This window comes from Astyanax mexicanus, chromosome 4 (genome assembly GCF_023375975.1).
Source record: "Astyanax mexicanus isolate ESR-SI-001 chromosome 4, AstMex3_surface, whole genome shotgun sequence".
Lineage (NCBI taxonomy): Eukaryota > Metazoa > Chordata > Actinopteri > Characiformes > Acestrorhamphidae > Astyanax > Astyanax mexicanus.
The window spans coordinates 6,683,567-6,710,708 of NC_064411.1; the positions used below are offsets into that span (position 1 = coordinate 6,683,567).

Consider the following 27,142-nt stretch of genomic DNA (forward strand, 5'->3'; position numbering starts at 1 on the left):
AAGCTAGAATAGTTATTATTAAAACATACATTCTCTCTAAAATACTATTTTTATCTTGCATTTTTCCTCCTACAGAATCATGGTGTAAAAAAAATAATAACTTTGTTTCAGTTTTTTGTGGGGTACAACACGTGAGGTAGCTAAAAGAGAATTGGCTTTAAAAAGTAAAGATCTTGGAGGATTAGATGCAATAGATACAGACCTTAAAGACAAAATAGCGTTCTGTAAAATAATAGCAAGTGGTTTATATAGACAAGCCGAGTGGGTGGGTAACATAACCAACTGAAAAAAAAAAAAGAGGTAGAGCTAGATCTCATTATCCATATTATCAAATGATGTACTCAGATTTTATAAATAAATATGATTTCTTAAATATAAATTGGGTTTTCGACCCAAATAAAACATTTATAATAAAATTAGAGATGTCTTATATGGTGATCTAATTAATTAGAGATAATAAATGAATACCAACTAATAATTAATAATAATGAATCTAAGTTACTCTCTGAAAAACTACGTGACATATCTTGGCTAATATCTATTAGAAGACTTCCTGTAAGAGCTGTAGTGAAGTGGAGTTGTGGTTTCACCTAAATTGTGTTGGAAAACCCAAAATAAAGAAGAGCTACAGCTGTGCTGTAGGAGCTCATCGTTTTTTTTGTGTTTTTTTTTGACAGAAATGTTTATAAGTATGTATCTTAAAAAGTTTTGCATGTCTTTTTTCCCATTATTTGGGCTTTGCAATAAAAAAGTATTTATCATTGTTTCACTTTTTGAATAAAATGCATGTGCCTGTCTGAATGCACTCCTTTGCAATTTCTCTTTATAAGCTGCAATGATTATTGCTTTACTTTCTCACATTCTGATACCAGCTGTCAGATTCAGTGACCTGTATGCCAAGGCTTACCTGTGAATATCATCCTTCATTTTATTTTAAAGCTGAAAAGGTGAAGGAATGCGGAGATATCTGAGAAGATTTGATTGGCTCTACACTTATGTTATGATGACAAGAGGTCACATATTCTGATAGCAGATGGGAGAACGTAGGTGTGCCACTCATCAAAGGTAAGAACTTTTTATCATGTTTTACTATAGCAAAAGTCCATTTTACATCAGAGTTCACCTTTCATAAGCAAACGTCACTGGTCTTAAGAATATATATTTTTTTTTACAGTGTACTCTGATCTTGCAGCAGAGAGAGAGGGAGGCTGGATGGGGGAAGTCGGCTGTGGGGAAATCCAGTCCAGCTTCTCTGTGTCTCTGGGAATGACGGGAATAAGATAAAAAAAAGTCTGTTTAGGCTCTATCTGAAGAGTCTGAGAGAACAAGTTTACTGAATGTGGATGTGGAGAAAGGATTCGAGTTGGGGTTCAATCCCCCAATAAGATCAGCTGCAAGGGGTGGTGTGGAGACGTCCTCACAAAAGCCACCAACCCCCCAAACCCACCGCAAGACGTACTGGTCTGGGGGCTAAACATCCATGAATGCTGGCACCTTTAGGGCCAAACAGATTAGCACATGTCTTTGGTACTTTCTGCTCCTGTCCTCTGTTCTCCTGCTTTCTTTTCCTCCCCATGTGCTCCCTTGTGTCTGGTTTGTAACCCCGCCCCCTTGTTTCCTTCCCCAGGTTGTTTCCCTCACCCTGGTTGTGTATATAAGCCCGTTTGTTTGAGTGTTCCTGGTCGAGTCTTTTGTGTGCTGTGTTTGCTGTATGTGCTTCATGTTCCTTGTCAGCTGCTTGTTCTCATGTCAGGTTGGTTTGGTTTTAGATTTTAGTGTTTATACAGTTGTTCTGTTCCTTGTTTTCTTAGTTTTGTTTAATCTTTGTTCTGGTCTTTGTACTTTTGCGCTATTCCTACCTGTGTTTTCTTTCTGTTTTGCTTACCTAGTTTGTTTATAAGTTATATCTGCGTTTATTATTAAAAACAATGTAAAAAAAAGAAAGACTAGAAGAAATATCATTAAACCATTTATGAAATCACATTTTGTGACCTTACAACCACAAACTTTAAGGTTGTTCCTCCCAGGAAGGTCAGGTGAACCACAAACCTGCAGAAATACATGCAAAACACTCACAGAGAACACAGTTTAGAGCTACTCCATAAAGCATTGTTTCAATAAGCTTCTGCAATGTCACAAGATTTATTTCAATCCAGTGTTGTAGTCATTTTTCACCAAGATCTTGCAGCATTGATGATAGTAGAGTCTGACCACTGCACAAAGTCTTCTCCAGCACATCCCAAAGATTCTCAATGAGGTTCAGATCTGGACTCTGTGAACAACCCATGTGTGAAAATGATGATCTCATGCTCCCTGAATCACTTTTTCACAATTCCAGCACCATGAATCCTGACATTGTCATCTTGGAATATGGCCGTGCCATCAGGGAAGAAAAAATCCATTGATGGAATAACATTAAATTAAATTAAATTATTTACTTACTAAAATCCAGGTGGAGACTTTTTTTACTAGACAGGTAGTGTATTAAGTCAGTTCATAAACTACTAGGAAGGTGTGCAGTCCTCATTAATGTACACAGATGGAGGGTCTATACTTAACCACAAGTACAGCAAGCTTAGTAATTTCTGTATTAAAAGGTATAGATGTTCATATGCTTTTTGAAATATATCTGCATTAAGAAATAGTATACTAAGTATAACTGAAGTTCATATTGGTAAAAATTCTAATAAATGGATAAATATATCAGTGTTTAATGTAGTTTAAAATAAAAAATGTTACTAAAAATAAACCTGTCTTGTTGGAAGGTGAACCTTCGGCTGGGTCTGAGGTCCAGAGCACTGGAGCAGGTTTTCTTCCTGGATATATCTGTACTCAACCGCGTTCATCAAGCCTTAAATTGAACCAGTCGTCCAGCCCCTGCAGCTGAAAAACACCCACATAGCACGATGCTGCCACAACCATGTTTCACTGTTGGGATTGTATTGGGCAGGTAATGAGCAGTCCCTGGTCTTTGGTGTTAATACAAAGACCAGGGATTTGTCTTATCAGACCAGAGAATCTTGATTCTCATATTCTGGGAGTCCTTCGTGAGTTTTTTCATATGTCTTACACTGAGTAGATGCTTCCATCAGAATGCTCTGCAATAAAGCCCTGACTGGTGGAGGACTTTGAGGAACTTTCTTCATCTCCTTACATGAAGAAGGGGGGTGGGGCACATTTGCTAACATGAACCAAACCCACCCTATAATTTCCTAGAACAACATTTGTGGAATTACTTTTAATTACAAATAAACCCTTTTTTCTGTATTCTGTTTATTATTAGTTACATCCAGGTAAAGGTGATTTTACAACCTAAACATTACAACCTTACTCCACATTACATTTACTGTTGTTGGAAAAAATTATGCGTGAAATGTCTGAATTATATACATATGACAAAAACTGATCAGTTATCACTTAATATTTAGAATAATAACAGATTTGGTTATTATTATTATTATTATTATTATTATTATTATTATTATGTATTAACATGTTAATTATGTATATTTACATTTTCTCCTTTATTTATTTTTTTTTAAACTTAGTAGCATTGGGTCCTGCATTTTTTTCTACTGAAAGCACTCCTTACAATGGTGTCCTTTTATGAAAAAGAATGCAACTTTACGTTTTATAGAGATTTTTGGCAGAATTTAATATAAACGTCAGGACCTGTGGTCTTACTGTGAACTACAAATGAACAGAAGTCAGGTTACCGCAGTGTTTCTCAAACCTGTTCTTACATATTCTGTACTGTACTAAATTCTGGGTATCCTCTACATCTAACTTCTAGATAAGTGTTAATTAAATTAATTGTCGTTCATTGTAGCTTACAGTAAGTCCTGCAATCCAAAATTAATAAACACGCTTTGAAAATGAAATAGTTATTAGCTAAGCAAGTACAGGGCAAGCTGAACATTACATATAGAGTTAGTTTTTTCTTAAACCTTGAACTATCTAGCTAATTCTAAAGTTAAGCTAACTGACTCACACAGCTGCAGTTTATTAATCATACAGTAATTTTGATCTGTGTGTTTTGATTCGGAGAAGAGTATTTTTAACCAGCTATCAGAAACATATCATCACAGTTTATATGGTTAGCTGTGCTACCTTTCTTTTAGAAAAATCACCGTATATCCAGATATGTTTTAACATTAGCTGCTGCTGCATCACCGTCCTGTAAATCTCACAGCAAGGGAGGGGCTTCCCCCCACCAGCACACTGACTCCTCTATGCCGATTGCTCCACAGCTGATTGGCTGTTTCTACTGAGAGGCGGAACTTGATTCCTGAACCGGCTCCGTGATTGGCGTTAAGAGATTTCCCATTTACACACAGCGGTCAGAGAGTGGCCTGACTCTTCATTAATAACACAGCTAAGCTGTGCAAAATGATATTATTTTTTGGAGGGGACAAATCTGCCTGTTTCTAATATTGGGTGGCCCCCGGTTCCTACGCCAATGCTGTAGCATTAGCTTAAAGCTAACTTAGCATTTTTCTCATTACAACTCTTTAATGATCTCGTAATTTAGAGGATCCAGTGATGTTTAGGAGATAAATGTACACAGAATAAAACATACAGGGTTCTGAACATATTTATTTACTGCAGAATGTGATAGAGGACAGTTTTTAAAAAACTCATCCAGTTTCCCACAGAGAAAAAAACACACGGAAGCCGTACGAGGACTACAGAATGACGCAGGACTTTAGTGGACTGTACTGCAGCTTTGTTGAGGGGCAGACAGTGTCAAGGACAAGACGAGACAAGAAAAAAAGACCAAAAAATAGAAATGTTAATTACATCGACTCCAACTTCCACCATAATCTGACCACCCAAACCAATTTTACAATAAAATAAAACAATAATTAACAATAATAACAGTAGTGAATAAAGATAACAGTAAATTAAATAAAGGTTTTGGAAAAAATGACAAAATCATCTATAAAAAATATTTACATACTTATATTTCTACAAACATTTTCCCTCCTACACACACACACACACACACATCAAATCTCTGTTACACACAGAGTTATTCTATTTTACACAGACGCACTGAGGAGCCAGAATAAACCCAAAACCCTGCATAGATGGGCTGAGTGAAGGTGGTGTAGAATGTGTGTAAGTGTGTGAGAGTGTGTGAGTGTGTGTGTGAGGGTGAGTGTGTGTGTGAGGGTGTGTGTGAGGGTGTGTGTGTATCAGAGGAGACTCTGTAGAAGGACAGAGTGCCGGAGGGACAGTCCACATACACTCCTACTCTCCTACAGCCGGAGGGAGGAGTGGAGAGATCAGTTCTGTTATTATTGTGATGAACAGTGTATCTGTAATCAGAGCAGAACAGACTCCAGGAGTTTATATTCTCTCCAAACCCACAGTCTGATCCTCCTCCTTTCCTGCTGATGGTTTTAACTCAGAGCTACAGCAGCTACTCCTCCTCCGCTCCACTCAGCCTCCCAGTAACAGCGTCCAGTAACACCAGTAACTCTCTCTCTACTCAGAACCTGCGGATACCCATCAAATCTCTCTGGATGATCAGGATACGACTGCAGCTCCTCTCTAAACTCCACCCTCCTGTTCTCCTCACTCAGAGAGAGACGACGCTGCGCTGTGTTCAGATCCAGAGTGAAATCACAGAACCCTGTACACAAGAACACACACAGAGTGTATTTAGTGTGTGTAGTGTTATATTTAGTGTGTGTAGTGATATATTTAGTGTGTCTGTAGTGTTATATTTAGTGTGTGTAGTGTTATATTTAGTGTGTGTGGTGTAATATTTATGTGTGTAGTGTTATATTCAGTGTGTGTGTAGTGTTATATTCAGTGTGTGTGTAGTGTTATATTTAGTGTATTGTGTTATATTTAGTATGTGTGTTGTTATATTTAGTGTGTGTTGTTATATTTAGTGTTATATTTAGTGTGTAGTGTTATATTTAGTGTTATATTTAGTGTGTGTAGTGATATATTTAGTGTGTAGTGTTATATTTAGTGTGTAGTGTTATATTTAATGATATATTTAGTGATATATTTAGTGTTATATTTAGTGATATATTTAGTGTTATATTGAGTGTGTAATGTTATATTTAGTGTTATATTTAGTGATATATTTGGTGTTATATTTAGTGTGTGTTGTTATATTTAGTGTTATATTTAGTATGTATAGTGATATATTTAGTGTGTAGTGTTATATTTAGTGTTATATTTAGTGTGTAGTGTTATATTTAGTGTGTGTATTGATATATTTAGTGTGTAGTGTTATATTTAGTGATATATTTAGTGTGTAGTCTTATATTTAGTGTTATATTTAGTGATATATTTAGTGATATATTTAGTGTGTAGTGATATATTTAGTGTTATATTTAGTGTGTAGTAGGGATGCGACGGTTCTCTGTATTTTATCGAATCGTTTGGTTCGGTCTGTTTGGTTTGATACACCCGGATGGACGGTGGTATTTGGGTGCGCACTAACAGAGTGAACAAACGCTCTCCCGCTGTACATGCCCCGCCCATGGCCAGGGGGAGGGGCTGCTGAGCGCGTGCTGGGGGACTGCACCGTCACACTGTGAAGATTCACCAGCAGCTCATATAAGAGAAGAGTAATGTTATTTTATTCTCTATTCTCTTTATTGTTTATGTAAAAACTGGGTTTACAACACTGAATATTAATCAAGCAATCAACCATTATTTACACTGGAGGGGGACCCTCATTTACAATGCAGCTGAGCATTTACAGTTTAAAACAGATAAAAATATATTTAAAAAAATAGAAATAAAAACTGACATTTACTCTACACAAATAAAATATATACGTAAAAAATGAAAATGGTAATGTTGGTTTAAAGCAGTTTCTTAACCCTGATCATCACTTCCCTAAAACTGTGTTTTCCATCAGATCCAACTGATCAGCTAATAAACAATCATTTATTGAGTTAACCTGTTAAAATCTCTTAGCCCCCTATGGATCCTAAATTAATCATTATGTATATCCAGCAGTTTATTAGACGCATCGTACCACCACTTACTTTATTAAAGTGCCTTTAAACAGAGGAAGCTGTAGAATATGCAGAACAGTGTTAATATGCAGTAGAATATGTAAGAACAGGGTTAAGAAACACTGATCTAACCTGACTTCTGTTCATATGTAGTTCACAGACCACATGTCCTGACGTTTATATTAACTTCTGCCAAAAATCTCTAGGAAACGTAGTTACATTCTCTCAGTAGAAAGAAGTGTTCTCAGTAAAAAAAAAAGCGCAGGAACCAAAGAAAATGTAAATATACAACAGAATTGGCATACAATACATAATAATATTAATAATAACCAATACTGTTATATTATTTTAAATATTAGGTGATAACTGATCAGTTTTTGTACTATATATAATTCAGACATTGCATGCATAATTTTTTTCTAACAACACTAAATGTAATGTGGAGTAACATGTTTAGGCTGTAAAATCACCTTTTATTGGATGTAACTAATTATAAACAAAATACAAAAAAAAAGATTATTTGTGATAAAAAATAATTCCACAAATGTTGTTCTAGGAAACTATAGGGTGGGCTTTGGTTCATATTCGCAAATGTGTCCCCCCCCCCCCAATATCAAGCCCGCTCCTACGCCCTTGCCTATAACTGCTATATTAAGCTACAGTTATTAAGTCTGTGTACTGAACATAAATTTAAATCCTTATAAATGTCAGATATAAATATAACTAATAATAACTTATAGTTACTGTGCAGATTTTTAAGTATATTATATTTTATAGTTGATAGTTATTTATAGATTACTTCTATCGGCGTGTCTCTCCACAACCATGCAACAACCAATCAGACTGTTTTCTGAATTTTCCAGGAGCAAATCAGCTCTGAAGGCAAACGCTGAAGATTTGAGGACTAATTAAACAAAACTTTCTCAGCTGCGTGATCAGGGCCAGTGAACGCTAAACAGAGTAAAGGATATTTGAAGAGGCGCCGTCATCTTATAAATCCGCTGTTCGGGACATTTTGGCTTCAGTGTTGAGTTTGATAATCAAGGTAAAAGACAGTCAGCAGATAAAGCACAGTGTGATTCAGTTACCTGTTTTTGACTAATGGTAAGAATAAGTGCTCCTTTTTTATAATAGATATTGTGATTTGAATTAATCTGTGACTTTATTAATTGGCTCTGAAAGTGTGAGTAGGAGCACCTTGTTGATTTGAAATAGAAAGGGCTAAAAACGTGCTGCATGTTGGAGCTAGATAATATTAATATATATCAAAACTGAACCGAAACCGTGGCCACACTGTACCGTTGCATGCCTGGTGTGTAGTGTTATATTTAGTGTGTGTGTGTAGTGTTATATTTAGTGTGTGTAGTGTTATATTTAGTGTGTGTGTAGTGTTAATTTAGTGTGTGTAGTGTTATATTTAGTGTGTGTGTAGTGTTATATTTAGTGTGTGTAGTGTTATATTTAGTGTGTGTGTAGTGTTAAATTTAGTGTCCATGTAGTGTTATATTTAGTGTGTGTGTAGTGTTATATTTAGTGTGTGTATGTAGTGTTATATTTAGAGTGTGTGTAGTGTTATATTTAGTGTGTGTAGTGTTGTATTTAGAATGTGTGTAGTGTTATATTTAGTGTGTGTGTAGTGTTGTATTTAGAATGTGTGTAGTGTTATATTTAGTGTGTGTGTAGTGTTATATTTAGTGTGTGTAGTGTTATATTTAGTGTGTGTAGTGTTAATTTAGTGTGTGTAGTGTTATATTTAGTGTGTGTGTAGTGTTAAATTTAGTGTCCATGTAGTGATATATTTAGTGTGTGTGTAGTGTTATATTTAGTGTGTGTGTGTAGTGTTATATTTAGAGTGTGTGTAGTGTTATATTTAGTGTGTGTAGTGTTGTATTTAGAATGTGTGTAGTGTTATATTTAGTGTTTGTGTAGTGTTAATTTAGTGTGTGTGTAGTGTTAATTTAGTGTGTGTGTGTAGTGTTAATTTAGTGTATGTGTAGTGTTATATTTAGAGTGTGTGTAGTGTTAATTTAGTGTGTGTGTGTAGTGTTAATTTAGTGTGTGTGTGTAGTGTTACATTTAGTGTGTGTAGTGTTTTATTTTGTGTGTGTGTAGTGTTATAATTAATGTGTGTGTAGTGTTTGTGTGTGTATGTAGTGTGTTTGTGTGTGCTTGTATTGTGTGTATGTAGTGTATGTGTATTTGGGTGTGTAATGTGTGTATTTGTGTGTATTGTGTGTAGTGTGTCTGTAGTGGTATATTTAGTGTATGTGTGTAGTGGTATGTTTAGTGTGTGTGTGTGTGAAGTGTTTGTGTGTATGTAGTGTACGTGTGTGTATGTAGTGTGTTTGTATTGGGTGTATATAGTGTATGTATATTTGGGTGTGTATTGTGTGTATGTAGTGTGTGTGTGTAGTGTTATATTTAGTGTGTGTGTAGTGTTATATTTAGTGTGTGTGTAGTGTTATATTTAGTGTGTGTGTAGTGTTATATTTAGTGTGTGTGTGTAGTGTTATATTTAGTGTGTGTGTAGTGTTATATTTAGTGTGTGTGTGTAGTGTTATATTTAGTGTGTGTAGTGTTATATTTAGTGTGTGTGTGTAGTGTTATATTTAGTGTGTGTGTGTAGTGTTATATTTTGTGTGTGTGTAGTGTTATATTTAGTGTGTGTGTAGTGTTATATTTAGTGTGTGTGTGTAGTGTTATATTTAGTGTGTGTGTAGTGTTATATTTAGTGTGTGTGTAGTGTTATATTTAGTGTGTGTGTAGTGTTATATTTAGTGTGTGTGTAGTGTTATATTTAGTGTGTGTGTGTAGTGTTATATTTAGTGTGTGTGTAGTGTTATATTTAGTGTGTGTGTGTAGTGTTATATTTAGTGTGTGTAGTGTTATATTTAGTGTGTGTGTGTAGTGTTATATTTAGTGTGTGTGTGTAGTGTTATATTTTGTGTATGTAGTGTTTGTGTGTGTATGTAGTGTGTTTGTGTGTGCTTGTATTGTGTGTATGTAGTGTATGTGTATTTGGGTGTGTAATGTGTGTATTGTGTGTAGTGTGTCTGTAGTGGTATATTTAGTGTATGTGTGTAGTGGTATGTTTAGTGTGTGTGTGTGTGTGAAGTGTTTGTGTGTATTGTGTGTATGTAGTGTACGTGTGTGTATGTAGTGTGTTTGTATTGGGTGTATATAGTGTATGTATATTTGGGTGTGTATTGTGTGTATGTGTGTAGTGTTATATTTAGTGTGTGTGTAGTGTTATATTTAGTGTGTGTGTAGTGTTATATTTAGTGTGTGTAGTGTTATATTTAGTGTGTGTGTGTAGTGTTATATTTTGTGTGTGTGTAGTGTTATAATTAATGTGTGTGTAGTGTTTGTGTGTGTATGTAGTGTGTTTGTGTGTGCTTGTATTGTGTGTATGTAGTGTATGTGTATTTGGGTGTGTAATGTGTGTATTTGTGTGTATTGTGTGTAGTGTGTCTGTAGTGGAATGTTTAGTGTACGTGTGTGTAGTGTTTGTATATAGTGTATGTGTGTGTATGTAGTGTGTTTGTATTGGGTGTATATAGTGTATGTGTATTTGGGTGTGTATTGTGTGTACGTAGTGTTTGTGTGTATTGTTTATATGTAGTGTGTGTGTGTGTTTGTGTGTATTGATTCTATGTAGAGTGTATGTGTTTGTATGTGTGTGTGTGCATTGTTTGTTTGTAGTGTGTGTGTGTGAGAGAGAGAGAGAGAGAGAGAGGAGCTTACATTTTTTTAATCCAGGTTTGATTCTGATCTTCCCTCCATGTTCCACTCTATACACACACACACACACACACACACACAGATCAGCACAGTGTGAGATTTTTAGAAACTGATTTATAAAGAAATACTTTGTGTGAAAACGAGTGAACATTTGAGAGAGCGGAAATTAGTGACCTCATGTGGTAAAGTATGGAACTGCAATGCACACTGCATAAAATCAGATTAAAAACGGAAGACTAAGGAAGATTAACTCTTACTTCTCTAAATATATTTTTGTCTGCATGTATGAAGTTTTAATACTTGCTGTATCTTATTCTGCTTTATATGCACAATATGTAGTATTATTTTTATTAGAGCTTTTATTCACAAATGGAGAAAAAAAGGCACAGTGGTTAAAGTCCACTGAGCTACAGAAATTACTCCAAAAGGGCATGAACAACTCATCCAGGAAGAACCCAGAAAAACATTTAAAGAACTGCAGGTCTCACTTGCCTCAGTTAAGATCAGTGTTAATGATTCAATAATAAGAAAGAAACTCCTAACTAAGATAAAATGGCAGTTTCTTGTGGCCTTGCAGAAAAGGGTTAAACTTTACAAAAGTCTGTTTTTTGCATTCATATACATACCTGAGTGTACTCCTGTCACAACAACTGTTTTTATTGGACCATACATTTTTCAAGGAATTATTGTGCAAAAATTATTTTATCATGATTTCAAAATAATTTTATACCACTGGTCATTAGAAAACTTCAAAAATGTTAAATGTAACAAAGGCAACATTTTTAAATGAAGCCAAAAAACCAAGTCAATCACGTTAATGTGATCTCTTTAGAAATTAAGGGCTCTCTTTTAGTGATCCGTAGGTGAGCTGTCCGCCGTGCACCATGCAGCTTGATTTAGGGTGTGTCACTGTGTCTTTAAGATAGGAAAAGTTGCACAAAAGAGGCTCAAAATGTGCAAAAAGCATGTATCGTAAAATAAACCAATCACCATGTCATTTGCCATTCCCTTTAAGAGCCAGGTGCGGTCTGACTTTGGCGTATTGCTATTTAAATGGCGCAGCTACCTGGACTTGACCAATGTTTTTCATCGGCGTAGATATATTCAAAATCACAGTTGCTGTTTAAACAAGACAGGTGAAGAGCATGAAAATACACTGTTGGTGGGAGTAAGATAGCAATAAGCATCAAGACCACCTTGCACAGGGTGTAGGTTAGGGTCCTAAGTGTTCAGAAAGGATTCTGGTTTTGCAGTCACTGATTATTTTCACCATAAAGACATGGGCTGGTTGCTGGAGTGCTTGACTCTCAGTGTGTATAAAGTTAGTGGGGATCAGTTTTAATCTGGTAACTTTTCTCCTGACTCGATGCTCAGGGCAGCTCTCCATCACTGACTCCATGACCAGAACCAGCTAAACTTTTCCACCTGTTCTGGAGTTAAAACTAAACCTTGGTTATTTTTACCAACAGACAGATTAGCCAAAACAGAAATACAGCAAAATACTTGGCATTCAGTGCAGACAGCTTGAGCATAAACAATTAACAGTGGCTGTGTAAACAAAAATAAGACAGAATGACAGAATGAAGGTTACATGCAGCTCCACCGTGTTTACCTGGTGACTACAACTAGATTTACTACAGGTCCCACAATGCAATGTGTCACAGCATTAACCCCTAACTTTCTCAATACTTTGCTTTCCTGTGAGGCACAGTGCACACACATGAAAGAGCACAACAGACAATATCGAGAGTGATAAAAATGTACAACATGTACAACAATATTTATCTTACAATAAGTTGATAACATAATTATTAGTTCAGACCTACCCGAGCTTCTCCAGTTTGCAGTGTGGATCCTCCAGTCTGGCAGAAAGCAGCTTCACTCCTGACTCTCCTGGGTGGTTGTAGGTCAGATCCAGCTCTTTCAGGTGGGAGGGGTTTGAAATTAGAGCTGAAGCCAGAGAACAACAGCCTTTATCTGTGATCATACAACCAGATAATCTGCAGACAGAGCAAGAGAATGTGTGAGTGAGTGACAGAAAACAAGAAAGAAAGACAACATAGCAGACTGAGGAAGATAATGCACTTTGATATTAGTCTCTTTTTTTTACAAAATAACACTACAAAATCTGAAAAAATATCTATAGAAAACTAAAGTTTCTTAACACAGTTGACACAGATTAACAAATTCATGAAACCCAAACCTCAAAAGTAAGCATCTCTGTGAATACGGAATTAGAATTGATGTGGACCAAAGAATTGAGCTCATATTAACTTTTGCTAAAATTGTTTTTGCTTGTGCATCACAATTTTGTAATCAATGTGTGATATATCTCAAATGGTCATTCAAGTTGGACATTCTTAAGACGACTGCAGAAGACTCGTATTTGTTTGTTATACTCTGACTTTCGTTAAACACTTTCTTATGTGTGATTTGTTATCCTCAGAGGTGGAAAAATTACTGAAAAATTGTAATTAAGTTAAAGTACCTTTACGTTGCTAAAATTCTATTCAAGTAAAAGTACCCAATTTAAAAGAATCTTTCATGTAGACTACAGCACCTTCATTAATAAAACAGCTCATTTAACTACTGGAAACCATTCAACAAATGTCAAAGAAAGACCTCTCAGAAACTCTGAAATCTTGTCTATCTTTATGCACCATCCAGCATTGTATGCCTACTAAGACCAAACTTTTATTTTTAGTCATTTTATGTATTTTTTTAGTGTTTTGCCCATATGTCAGGCATATGTCAGTTCTGTAATATGTCTGACTTTTTTTCCTCCATTGCTTTTTCTTTTTGTCATGGTACTTTTTGGTCAGATCACGTGTTGTCTTTATTTTCCCACTGGAAATGGCAAATATGAAATTATGATATCCATTTCAGTTTTTGTTCAGTTCCTTAGAATGGACTGTACACAAATAATATCATGTAAAAATAACTCCAACTGGAACAACTGTCTGTGTCGTTGAGTATGTGTGTTTGTTTTTCTAAATGTTGTAATTCTTGCTGTAAATGTTCTCCCTAAACTTTGACAGCCTTGCTTTTGCTGCTGCCTTTCTTTCCTCAATAGCTACCTGCCTGTAAACAAACACACATCGCATATTACAATAAAATATATCAAAGATGGAAAAAAGCTCTCTGGTTACGTGGTCTAACATCTAATTCTGTGTACGGAATTAGATTTAGTGTCAGGACAGATAAGACTAAACATTAGTGACCTCTACTGGTGGTTTGCAATAGCTAAGTTAGAATGGTCTACTGGAGAAAATGTTCAGGGTAACGCTCATGTTCTGACAATCAGGAAGTAAAAAGGCATCTGTATTATGCTTCCTAATCAAATTCTCATTACAGAAACAGTGCATCTCATTATCGCAACAGGTATTGAAATGTAGCGGTAAGTGAGAATTCAGTTGCGGAGGATGAGTGACTTTAAACTTTTATGCTAACTGTAAAGGCACCATGAGGGCTGTATAAATTTTCACTTACAGTGTCCATTAAGACCTTAATATACTATATTATAATCAAAAATACAGACTGTAACTTCAAACTGTAGGCTCAAAACATAGATTGATATATCGGTAATGACAATGAAAAAGTCGTGCAGACAAGTTGATGAGCAATCTTTTAACTTTTATCCAGAAACATATGAGAAGAACTGCTTACATGGTAGCCATCTTGAGTGTCATGGCCAATGTCTTCCCTATTGTTGAAAACGCCTTGAAAATTTAAGTTCCTTGTGGATTTAAACAATGATTGAAAATTGTTGCAGAGGATGAGAAAATTAGTGTTGGACACATTCCTTTTCTTTATTAATTTTATTGCTTTTAATTTTCAATGTAAAATCTTTTATTTTTATTTACTAAAAGTGTTTATAGTATGAAATGCATTTAAGTATTTTTGTTTTAAATGTTTAAATATTAAAATTTCCAAACAATGTACTGAAATTCTAATACAGACATGTTGCGGAAATGAGAATTTTACTCTAAAATGTAAAAAAATAACAAAAATTATATTTATAATGTTCATTTTCAAACATGTGCAAGATAGACCAAAGGACGTTGTTTATAATTCTATATTTATTATTTTGTTAATATTTACTTGTTTATTAAAACTCCTCATGCCACCTCATCCATCCATCCACCCGCAAATATACTAATGCACGCACATTAATCCGTTCACAAAATCTCATAAAAATCACAAGGAACCACTTAGCAATAACTTAATGCATGCAACGTCTCAATGTCATAACACGTATGTCACACCAAATCCAACACTTTTTATCTTATGTTATGTCTCTTCTACTTTGTTTGCATTTAATCACTCCTTTCTGAATCTCTTTGCACCAACCTCTATTTTATTACTACTATATATCTCAGATCCGAAAAATGCATTTTTGTTTTCACTCCATCCCACACACAACAGAAAATATCCTCAAACATCTGCACACTCATATCATATCACTGATAAACATTATTAATCCGTACATCACAACATGTCTTAAATTTATGTCACTTAAATTTATAAACTAGAACATTCGTTGTATCGGGACACAGATTAAGCAAACCAAGGTACTAAAACATCTCACTTCACTAAAGGCAGACATTTGTTTACTACAAGAAACACATCTATCAGAAACAAATCATCATAAGCTCAGATCACCACAATTCACCCATATATTCTCAGCCTACTATAACTCCAAACAAAGAGGAGTATCAATACTAATAAACAAAAAAATCCCCTTCACACACAACACCACTATATCAGACACAGGTAGATATATCATAATTAACATCAACATCAGCAACACACCCTTAACAATAGCAAGTTTGTATGGCCCCAACATTTAGAACCCATCCTTCTTTCATGAGTTTTTCAACCATATAAACAATATATCAGATTCCAAAATTATAATTGGAGGAGACTTTAATTCAATCATTGACCCGTGTATAGACAGATGAACTATGGCACACAATACATGTTACTGGCATTCAACAGATATCATTAAACAATACATGACAGACTTTGGGCTCAGGGATGGTTGGCGCCTCAAAAACTCAAACCCTAAAGACACACTTGTTCTCCAGCCTACCACTCATATTCTCGCGTTGATTATTTTTTAACCAGCAATTCTATTTTATCTAATTTATCAGAAATAAAATATCACCCTATAATAATCAGTGACCATGCACCAGTTTCACTTATATGGAACATAAATCCACTATATAAAACTTTCAGCTGGCAACTAAATACCTCGTTACTTACAGACCCAGAATTTGACAGCTACATCAAAAAAGAGTGGCCATCTTTCCTAGAAATAAATGATTCTCCAGAAACCACACCAACAATACTATGGGAAACTGGGAAAGCAGTACTAAGAGGCAAAATAATCTCTTACTCTTCCCGTAAGGAAGGAGTCAAGTTTTAACACAACGACTAAGATATAAACAATTTAATCACAACAACAAATCTGGTAAATTCTTAGCTAACCAAGTAAAACATAAAGAAAAAAACAACAATCCCATCAATCAAAGATGAGACCAGACTAATCAGGCAAACATCAAATGAAATTAATCAAGTATTTGGGAAATTCTATAAAAATCTATACTCTATCTATACCAGAACACGATCCAGACCCAATAGATATTCACACTTTCCTCAATAATATACATCTACCCAAACTAACTGAAGAACAAAAAAGCATATTAGAAAAGCCAATAACATCAGAAGAACTCCATAAAGCCCTCCGTAAGATGCCTAATAACAAAGCACCAGGACCAGATGGCTTTCCCGCAGAATTCTACAAGCACTTCTGGTCAATATTTGGCCCAATGTTCAGTAGAGTAATAGCAGAAATTAAACAAAATAAGAGACTACCAACATTAATACAGCTACAATATCACTCCATCTTAAACCTACAAAGATTCTACCTTACCATCCAGCCACTGTCACTAATTAACACAGACACAAAGCTAATAAGTAAGACATTAGCTACCAGACTGGAAACGGTTATCCCATCCCTCATACATCCTGATCAGACCGGCTTCATCAAAGGCAATCAGTTACCAACATGCGCAGACTACTCAATCTGATACATCACACAACAGTCCATAAGTCAAAAACTGCAATAGTCACTTTAGATGCAGAGAAGGCTTTCAATAAGGTTAACTGGAAATTCCTTTTCACTACACTACATTAACTAGGTTTTGGAGAATCGTTTATAAAATGGATTAAAACTCTCTACACTTCACCCAAAGCCACAGTAAATACTAACGGACTAATATCACAGAATTTCACACTGCACAGAGGAACTAGGCAAGCATGCCCACTCTCTCCTCTGCTGTTCTCTATTTTCATAGAACCATTAGCAGCAGCTATACGACAATGCCCAAATATCAAAAGGTATCCATACCCACACTACCGAACAAAAATCAGCCTTTATGCAGATGATATTCTACTATTTCTACACAAATACACAGACACAGCAGTTCAATCACTCCCTATCCCTATGTGTACTGAACACATCACATACCTGGGCATTAAAGTTTCCACCCAGCTGTCTGAGCTGCACACACTTAATTTTAGACCACTACTCACAACCATCAACAATGATATCCAACGCTGGATGAACCTACCACTATCCTGCCAATATCCACAATCAATATGACAATATTACCTAAATTCTTACCTCTCTTCTCAAGGATTCCCATCCAAACTCCACGTACCTGGTTTAAAACATTAGACACAATCATCTCTAAATTCTACTGGAAAAATAAACCACCCAGAATCAAATTAACCACATTACAAAAACAAAGAACTCAGGGAGGCCTAGAAGCTCCAAATTTCCAACAATACCTCTTTGCAAACCAATTAAAGTACATTATTAAGTGGATAAAACCAAATTAAACTGATGAAATATAGAGAGAAGTAGAACGAACATCAATTATTGAAATACAAATCTCAGACTTACCATTTATTAGCACAACAATCAATCGCCACCCTTGTTTCAAAAACCCAATGATATCATCGACTCTGACAGTTTGGTGGAAAATTCACAAGAACACAAACACCAGACTTCCACCCACTAAATACTCACGCATATGGCACAACCCCGACATCCCCGCCACCAAAAAAAACCCAAACTAGAAAAATGGAAAGAAAAAGGTATTACACATTTACACCACGTTCTACACAACAATAACTCGGCTACTTTCTCACATACAACCCAGAAATATAGCATTGATAGGAACAAGTTTTTGGAATATCTCCAACTTAGATCCATGTTAAACTCAAAAATCAAAGATTACGCAATACTAGAACTTAGCCCACCAATTTCAGAATTCCTTAATATCTCTTCTTCAGACTAAATTCTATCAAAAATATACAGGCTTTTACTCAAATTAGACCAAACAGTCGCTGTCCCAATAAAAAATGTGAAGAAGATATCTTAATTACCCCTAATGCTGAAAAAAAAGAAAAAAGATTTCAGTTTGGATTTTTATTTTTGTGTTTTTGTGAATTTTCTATGGATTTTTTGGATTTTTCTGTTATAGACTTTTGCTTCTGGAATCTCTACTTTGCTTTTGCTTTAGTTTTTTGCTTCTGAGTTTTGGCACACTTTTCACGGGTGGGCGGGGCTAAGAAGAAGGCCCTTTGAATCTCCATTGGTCAGCTGGTTCTGGACTGACGGGTTCCCTGAACCCTCATCTGAGACTGACCCCACCAGTTATAAAGCGTCCTTCCAAAAACGGAGAGCGAACAGCTTCTAGTGCAAAGCAGCAGATACTTTTACAATTAAATTTCATACAAACGTTCTGTTCAATGTTATATTATGTTATACTATTCTCTGTTTCATGTACTAAATATTCATGCACAAAGTATGATAGTTACCTAGTCAGTGAACTAGTGAATTAGCTAGTTCCCACTCAGTGAGCTAGTAAATTAGATAGTTACCTATTCAGTGAACTAGTAAGTTACCTAGCCAGTGACCTCAGTAGGTAACTAGTCAGTTAGCTAATTACCTAATTAATGAACTAGTGTGTATCCTAGTCAGTGTTCTAGTGAGTTACCTACTCAGTGAGCTAGTGAGTTAGCTAGTTACCTACTTTCTGCATGAAAATTTAGCACGCTAATGTGAGCTTTTTAATGGAGTGAAACAGAGAATAATATAGCATAATATAACATTAAACAGAACGTTTGTATGAAATTTAATTGTAAACACAATCCGCTGCTGCTGCTGTGCATTGGAAAATGTTTTGCCCACCTGTGAAAAGTGTGTTCTTAAAAATTGATTAAGAAATATAATCAGATTAATCATGACAACATTTGTGATTAACTGTAATTACATTTGTTCTTCTTAAGACAAGTTTTTATAGTGGATATTTAAATGTAAATAAAAGAATGAATGTAAGAAATGTAAAATGCAATTATTAATGGTGTCATTTAAAATACTATTATATACTTGTAGGTTTGAGGGGAGATAAAGCTAACGTGGGGCACTGGAATAAAGAATGCATGGTGCATTGGGTTGGACTCAGGAAGTGTTTGTTATTGCACACATGCTTACAACGGAGAAAAGATTTAAATGGCCTGGTGGAAATATGTAAACGCCAGTATTCAGTAACATGTACACTGTCCCTTTCAGAGCTTGTTACACTAGGTGCACAGCCCTTTTACTATGCTGAGAGCGTAGTAAACCTGAGTGTGTGCTGTGCTTTACCACAGAGAATGCTGGACCTAGCTTCTTTCTTTTATTTATTTTTTTTTGTAAAAATACAACAATATATGTATGTGGTGCTTTTAGCTCATGTATGAACTATGTTGTATGTGTTTTTTGATGCAGACATTTTACATTTCCTATCATACATGCATACATACATACAAACATACATACATAAAAGTTAAAAGAAAAAAGGAAATGAGCATAAAATAGTACAATTACTCTTTTTGTATTTAGTCTCTAGATGCAGTACCATGACAAATTAAAGGGCATGGAAAAGTCTGAGCAGGGAGAGATGTTTAGGGCTCCTCTCCTTTGCCATCCTGGAAACAACATCCTGTTGAGACTAACCTTGCACATCCTTCTGTGTAATTAAGTTTCATTAATTGATCGTGTTTTTATTTGTTGTCTTGTTTGTTATTTTGGTCTGTGATAACCTGAAACACTGACCTGAGAATCTGCAGTTTACAGTGTGCACTCTTCAGTCCAGCAGAGAGCAGCCCCACTCCTGAATCCTGCAGGTCGTTGTTACTGAGGTCCAGCTCTTTCAGGGAGGAGTTTTCCAGGTTTAAAACTGATTCCAGATTTTCACACGTCTTTACTTCAAGATTACATGAAGCTAATCTGAAAAACAAGAATAAACAAATGATTTTACAATAAAGAAGAATATTTGAATGGATTGACAAAGAATAGAAAACAGAATTAAACTGTGAAATGTATTGTATATCTAAAGAACTGGTGTTTCTTTATACTGAAATAGTTAACATGCAGATTTCTCCACTTTATTTGTGATCAGCATGGGCATACAGTTCACCAAAAGCTCTGGGACAGATTATAATGAGTTAAAATAGAAAAGAAAATGTTTAACAAAACAGAGAACGAGCAAGGCTTTTTGGAGTATGTGAATTTATTCTATTTTCCCAGTTAAACTCTGGAAAAACATTACACCTTTTCCCACATATATATGTTAGAAATAAATACAGACACTTAAAATGTTCTATATGAAATTATGTTGTATTGCTAATCATCATTTCTCCAAAGCATATTGACATGATTTTTTCAGTCAAATCACACAGTGCTACTTTAGAGTAGATCTAAACTTGGATCTACCCTAAATTTCCTTCGGGATAAATAAAGTATCTATCTATCTATCTATCTATGAGATGTGCATTTATGTTAACAACAACATATAACTTGCCCAAAACCTTTTTTTAAGATTGTATTTAATCATTCTAAGACAGAAACCTCATGTACTGTTTATATTAAAATGATGGTTTAATTATTATTACACACAAAGGATAATGCATGCTTATATGTAACAATGTGAATAATGTGAATCCACCAGTGATTGAATGGAAACTGATTCTACACATCAGCAGTTGATTAAAAACTGTGTGAAGGCCTGAATAAAAATACTCACACAGCTCTTCTGGATATTTTAACTACTGGCAGCAGCCTCAGAAGACACTCCTCTGATGGATCATATTTACTGAGGTTAAACTCCTCCAGATCTTCTTCTGAGTTCACCAAAACAAACACCAGAGCTGACCACTGAGCAGGAGAGAGCCTGGCCTGTTGAAGACGACGCTCACCTCCTCTCCTCAGGTATTTCTGAACTTTCTGCACCAGAGAATGATCATTCAGTTCATTCAGACAGTGGAACAGATTGATGGATTTTTCTGGAGATGAGTTCTTCTCAATCTTCTTCTTGATATATTTGACTGTTTCCTCATTGCTGTGAGAGATCCTCTGTGTTGGGGTCAGCAACACTCGTAATAGAGTCTGATTTGACTCCAGTGAGAGACCCAGGAGGAAACGAAGGAACAGGTCCAGGTGTCCACTCTCACTCTGTAAGGCTCTGTCAATGGCACTGCTGAGGAAGTCAGTCATCGTTGACTTGCTGAAAAACTTGAGGAGTTTACCGGTTTGTGTTTCAGTCGATTGTTCTTTTGGAATTTTTCTGTTGAGAAATGCATATAAAGCAGCAAGAAACTCCTGAACGCTCAGGTGTACAAAGCTGAAGACCTTCCCCAGGTGCAGCTCATGTTCCTCCCTGAAGATCTGGGTACACACTCCTGAGTACACTGACACTTCTCTAATATCAATGCCACTCTCTCTTAGATCTTCCTCATAGAAGATCAGGTTTCCTTTCTCCAGCTGCTGGAACGCCAGTTTCCCCAGAGCCAGGATACTTGTTCTAGTCTGCTGAGGATCAATGTCACTATTCCCACTGTACTTCTGGCTCTTGTGTTTGATCTGAAAGATCAGGAAGTGTGTGAACATCTGCGTCAGGGTTTTGGGAATTTCTCCACTCTCAGCTTCACTCAGCATTCTCTCTAGAACAGTGGCTGTAATCCAGCAGAAGACCGGTATGTGGCACATGATGTAGAGGCTTCTTGAAGACCTGATGTGTGTGAAGACTTTATTGGCCAGGTCCTGATTCCTGATCCTCTTACTGAAGTACTCCTGTTTCTGAGGGTCACTGAAACCCCGCACTTCTGTTACCTGATCAACACACTCAGGAGGGATCTGATTGGCCGCTGCTGGTCGAGAGGTGATCCAGAGGAGAGCAGAGGGAAGCAGATTCCCCTTGATGAGGTTCATCAGCAGAACCTCCACTGAGGTTAGCTCTTCTATATTCACCAAGTTCTCATTGTTCTGGAAATCCAGAGGCAGTCGACACTCATCCAGTCCATCAAAAATGAACATGATCTTGTAGCTCCTATAATGTCTTGGTTTTAAATCTTGTGTTTCTGGGAAAAAGTCCTGAAGAAGATTCACCAGACTGAGCTTCTTCTCCTTCATCAGATTCAGCTCTCTAAAAGGAAGTGGAAATATGAAGAGAATGTCCTGATTTACTTCTCCTTCAGCCCAGTCCAGAATGAACTTCTGCACAGAGACTGTTTTTCCAATTCCAGCAACTCCTTTAGTCAGTACAGTTCTGATGGGTCGTTTCTGTTCTGGTAATGGTTTAAAGATGTCGTTGCATTTGATTGGTCTTTCCTGTGTTGTTTTTTTCCTGGATGCAGCTTCAATCTGTTTCACCTCATGTTCCTGATTGACATCTCCTCCATCTCCCTCTGTGATGTAGAGCTCTGTGTAGACCTCATTCAGAAGTGCTGACTTTACATGGCCCGATATTCCTTCATTAAGTATCTGATATTTATCTCTCAGCTTGGATTTGAGCTTTCGTTGGCATGCTGGGGCCAATTCTGATAACAGAGGAAGAGAATAAGGAAAATGTAATTAGCTGTGATCTTCATGAGAGACCCCTGTGTAGAACAACTTTGATACAGTAGATATTTGTTAGGTTTAAGGATACATTTGATGCTGTGACACAATATCTTATAATTACAAAATCCAGTTAACTATTGCCTATTATTCTAATTTAAAAAGCAGAACTCCTCTGAGGAAATAAATTAGCACTATTTGGTCCCCATTCTCATGACCCAGAACTCTTACTGCTCTCTAGTGTGTTGGCGAGGTCTGCCTGATTCATGTTCCTCAGGATGTGCAGTGTGACCTTCAGCACCCCCTCCTTCTGATCATCCTCCACCTCTCCCTCAGAGCATGCTGGGTAATCTGGATTTAGGAGATTCTTGAATGTGTTCAGCTCGTTCTTTACTAGAGAGAAAAACGTCTCCTGCAGCTTCTGATTAAGAACAAACATCAGAGAATCACTAAAGCTGATACAGTACAGAGAGAGATGATGACACTGATCTGATGAGAAAATGAGTTATAGATGCTCTGGTCTGTAAAATGATTTAAACATCATGTTACTGAGCAGCATCTTATTGCATTAATATCAACATTATTTAATATATAATACAGTTATAATACTCTATTAAACTGAAGGTGAATAAATTATGATTAGTATCAAAACTTTAAAGTAAAGTTACATTTATATGTAAAATAAATCAGGGAGATTAACATCATATATATGGTTCAGTACTAACCTTGAATATGTGGTCCAGTTCTTTTCTGGAAAAGTTTTTTTTCTTCTCACTGTGGATGAACAGAAAAGCCACACTGTAATCCACATTATTAAATCAGCTGATCTAAAAAACGTGTTTCAATAAAATATGGTGAGATTATTAATAAAATAAAGAAAAGCAGCAAATAACAGATACAAAGAAAAGATTAAGCTGTAATTAAAATAAAATGTAAATAAATGTATCAGGAATACCAGAACCAAGAGAGACACACGCTGATATCAGTCAAACAGTTTAAACAGTTTATTAACAAAAGGGACAAGCAGATAAGGATAGTCTAAAGCAGGCAGGGTCAGTAACATAAAGCCAGCATAAACAAACAACATACCAGTAGAGAGGAGAAAGCAGGGTCGGTACACAGAGAAATAGACTGAAGTGGAATAAGCAGAAGGGTGGTCTAATAACAAGCAACAGAAAGCAACAAACAATAAACTGAGCAAGGCAAAAAGGGTAAACAGTAAAAGAGAAAGGGGTCAATAAACGATAACGCAGAATAACAAAGAGATACGTGTCCTAGAAGAGCTAGGGAACCTAGATTCAATACTCAGCAACTAATAGCTGAAACTAAGGGGTATTTATACTCAAACGTTCAGGTGAGCAATCAGTAGCTGTAGCTCAGTAGCTCAGCAGCAATGTAAATGTAATTAGAAAGAAAACAGCTAAAAGGTTTTCCAGAATTTCAATTAACAAAATATGTTTTAAAATGTATTCTAATTTATTCTGAATACATTACTGGTCTATGTACTGTACTAGAACACATTCTCCCATTTCTGGATGTTTGCACTCACCCCAGCAACTGAGATGATAAATATATGCACTACAGATTATGAAGTTTTATTCATGATATTAAAGAAACAATAAACAGCATGGTTTAAATGCACTGAACAATAATTAGAAATTTAGAAAAAGTTCCACCAGACACATAAAGCACTTTGTGGTTTGGCCACCAGATGGCGCTAATGTGCTCTGTGTCATAAAGCTTTGAGTGGAGAATAATTTTCGTACAGTTATCAGAAACGATTCAGCGCTTATATAAGCTTTATATAAGCAGAAGTAGCATTAATTGGGTTTAATTTAGCATAAAAGAGGACAGAACAGAGCACTCATACACACATGGACAAAACTGTTGGTACCCCGTGGTTAATGAAAGAAAAACCCACATTGGTCACAGAAATAACTAGAATCTGACAAAAGTAATAATAAATAAAAATGCTATGAAAATGAACATATGAAAGTCAGATATTGCTTTTCAGCCATGCTTTAACAGAATTATTTAAAATATATATAAAAATCTCATGAAACAGGCCTGGGCATAAAAAATTGTAACCATTAATTTAATATTTAGTTGCACAACCTTTTAAGGTAATCACTGCAATTAAATGATTCCAGCAGCTCTCAGCAGGTATTTTGGTCCACTCCTCATGAGTTATCTGCTCCTGCTGTCTCAGGTTTGAAAGAGCTTTTCCAGACGGCTCCATGTTTCAGCTCCTTCCAAAGATGCTCAATAGGATTGAGATGGTGTGATCTGACACTGATGCTCCTCGAGCTTAAGATTCACCTTTAATCTCTTTAGAAGTTTTTCTGGGCTCTTTTGTTTTAATGGGGATTGTTAATCTTTTTGTAGATTTTTGCATGAAATGAGCCTATTACTTCAGATACTGAAAGCAGGGTGACCTAAAGCAAGTATTTATATTGATTCCAGCTTAAAGGTGGGTTTGCTTAGTTGTGGGGTTAAGGGCTCCTTCATTTAAAATAATTTTTCTTATTTGTATAAATTGTTTTGTTTTTAGGTGTCCCATTGAAGTGCCCGATTGACCGTGTCGAGGTGGCATTAAGCACACTCTCTTCCCTAGTGTCTGCTGCTGTTTTGCCTAGGCTGGTGTTTGGCCTGGGCTGTTTTGCCTATATTGTATTTAATCCGATTTGATATTTTATAATTGACTGCTCTAATTCGGCATCTAGTCCATGGGGTTGAATTATTAATTTTGTTTCTCTTCTTTATTTTCGTTTGGATTTTATTTATTTTTGATCCTAATATTTTTTTGGTTATTATTTTGTTTAATATTGTGTTATTGGGTCAACCCTCTTTGTACCTGGGTTTTGGTGTTGAATTATGTGTTTCATTATTGATACTTGCTTGGGTCAACTGGTATAACCTGTGATATAAATTATTAACCATCTGTCTATTTTTACTCTGTTAATAGAACTTCAGCACAAGTTCTCCTTTGGGCTGACTGGTTATCCTCTTGGGAGTTTCCTTTTTCCTCTTCACTTCTCTTACACTGGGGTTGCTGTGATGGAGTCACCTTTATTGGAGGTTTTGTAGTGTGTGTGTGATTTGTGTATTCTCAACTGTGAACCTAGCCTAAATAGCCCAAGTGTGCATAATTTAAATTGACATTTGATGGTAACATTTTAAAAGAATTTGCCAGCCAGTAAATTTTATTTCCTCTCAAATGAACCTGTGTGCTATAAAGGTGTTTTCAAAGGGGTATTTGAACCATATTTCCAGAGGTGAAATTCCACAGGTGGCGTAGTCGAGCTATTATTTATTTAAGTGTTTTTATATAAATAAATATAATCATCTGAATGTTCTTGCGGTCACACACAGTTCAAAATCAATGTCAGATTTTCATATATTTATTTTCATAGAATATTATTTATTTATTATTACTTTTGTCATGTTGAAGTTATTTCTGTGACCATTGCGGGTTTTTCATTCACACTTCACACTTTCATTTTCCTCCAAATCTCTCTCTCTCTCTTTCCCCCATGCTCTCTCTCACACACACACGCGCACACACACACACACACGCACACACTCACACACACAGCTGAAGGCATGTTTTTTTCTTTTCATTCTGTTGAAGGTGGAATATGGAGCTACTCTAGAGTTTATTTCCTCCATTAAAGCTCTCAGTTAAAATCAGTTACTCAGCAGATTAAAATATTCTCATTTATACTGACATTAGAAATACAGCAAAAAATAATCTAGTCTGCCAAACACAACACACTGCACAATGATTGTTGTCCCTTCACAGGATATTGTTGTGATTAATACAATTAATGTTTTAATTTGATTGATATAACTTATATAAATATAATTTAGTTTTGCCAATCTAACACGGATGCTTTTATTCAAGGATATCTGGTAGGTCACATGGTGCACTGTTCAATATTTTATTATGTTTTTTATATGACAAAATAAAAAAATATTTTGATAGTTTTTATCAGTATCACACACCCCTAATATAGATATATGTGTAATTCTCCAATCTGTAGCTGATATTGTAATTTACTCTCATTGTTGACGTCAGTCTAATCTAAACCCCGCCTCCCCATCACACCCAGCTGTGTACAACGATCATTACATACAGAAAAACTGTGTGTGTGTGTGGGAGTGTGTTTGTGTGTGTGTGTGTGTTATATGGTTTAAAAAGGTAATGATAGTAAAAATCAGTAAACAATGTAAGTGATGTTTCACTCACTGTGGGTCAGAGGTCATATCTTCACTGCTGAAATCAGGAGGAATAATGATGGACGCGTCACTCTTCATAGAAACACAGCTGGGTTCTGGAGAAGCTCCTCTCTGGGTTTCAGTTCTGTTAACATTAAACACAGTGAAACTCCAGCATTTACACAGTGAAACTCCAACACACAGCACATCTTTAATAAAGATCAGGAACTGAAGAGCTTCACTC

The 27,142-nt window shown here is 35.8% G+C and overlaps 3 protein-coding genes across 7 annotated transcripts in view; 1 reads left to right on the forward strand and 2 right to left on the reverse strand.

Moving 5' to 3' along the window:
• Positions 1–27,142, reverse strand: part of LOC111188977 (NACHT, LRR and PYD domains-containing protein 12) — a 900,554-nt gene that overhangs the window by 566,371 nt on the left and 307,041 nt on the right. For all 3 annotated transcript variants that reach the window (XM_049476912.1, XM_049476914.1, XM_049476913.1), the window contains exon 10: positions 19,900–20,073. In XM_049476912.1, the coding sequence (XP_049332869.1) occupies positions 19,900–20,073 (174 nt within the window). The remainder of the gene's footprint in view (positions 1–19,899; positions 20,074–27,142) is intronic.
• LOC111196387 (NACHT, LRR and PYD domains-containing protein 12-like) overlaps positions 1–27,142 on the forward strand; it is a 798,826-nt gene that overhangs the window by 398,044 nt on the left and 373,640 nt on the right. The gene's annotated exons all lie outside the window — the stretch shown is intronic.
• LOC111196674 (gastrula zinc finger protein XlCGF49.1-like) overlaps positions 1–27,142 on the reverse strand; it is a 238,905-nt gene that overhangs the window by 205,214 nt on the left and 6,549 nt on the right. The window lies entirely within an intron of this gene.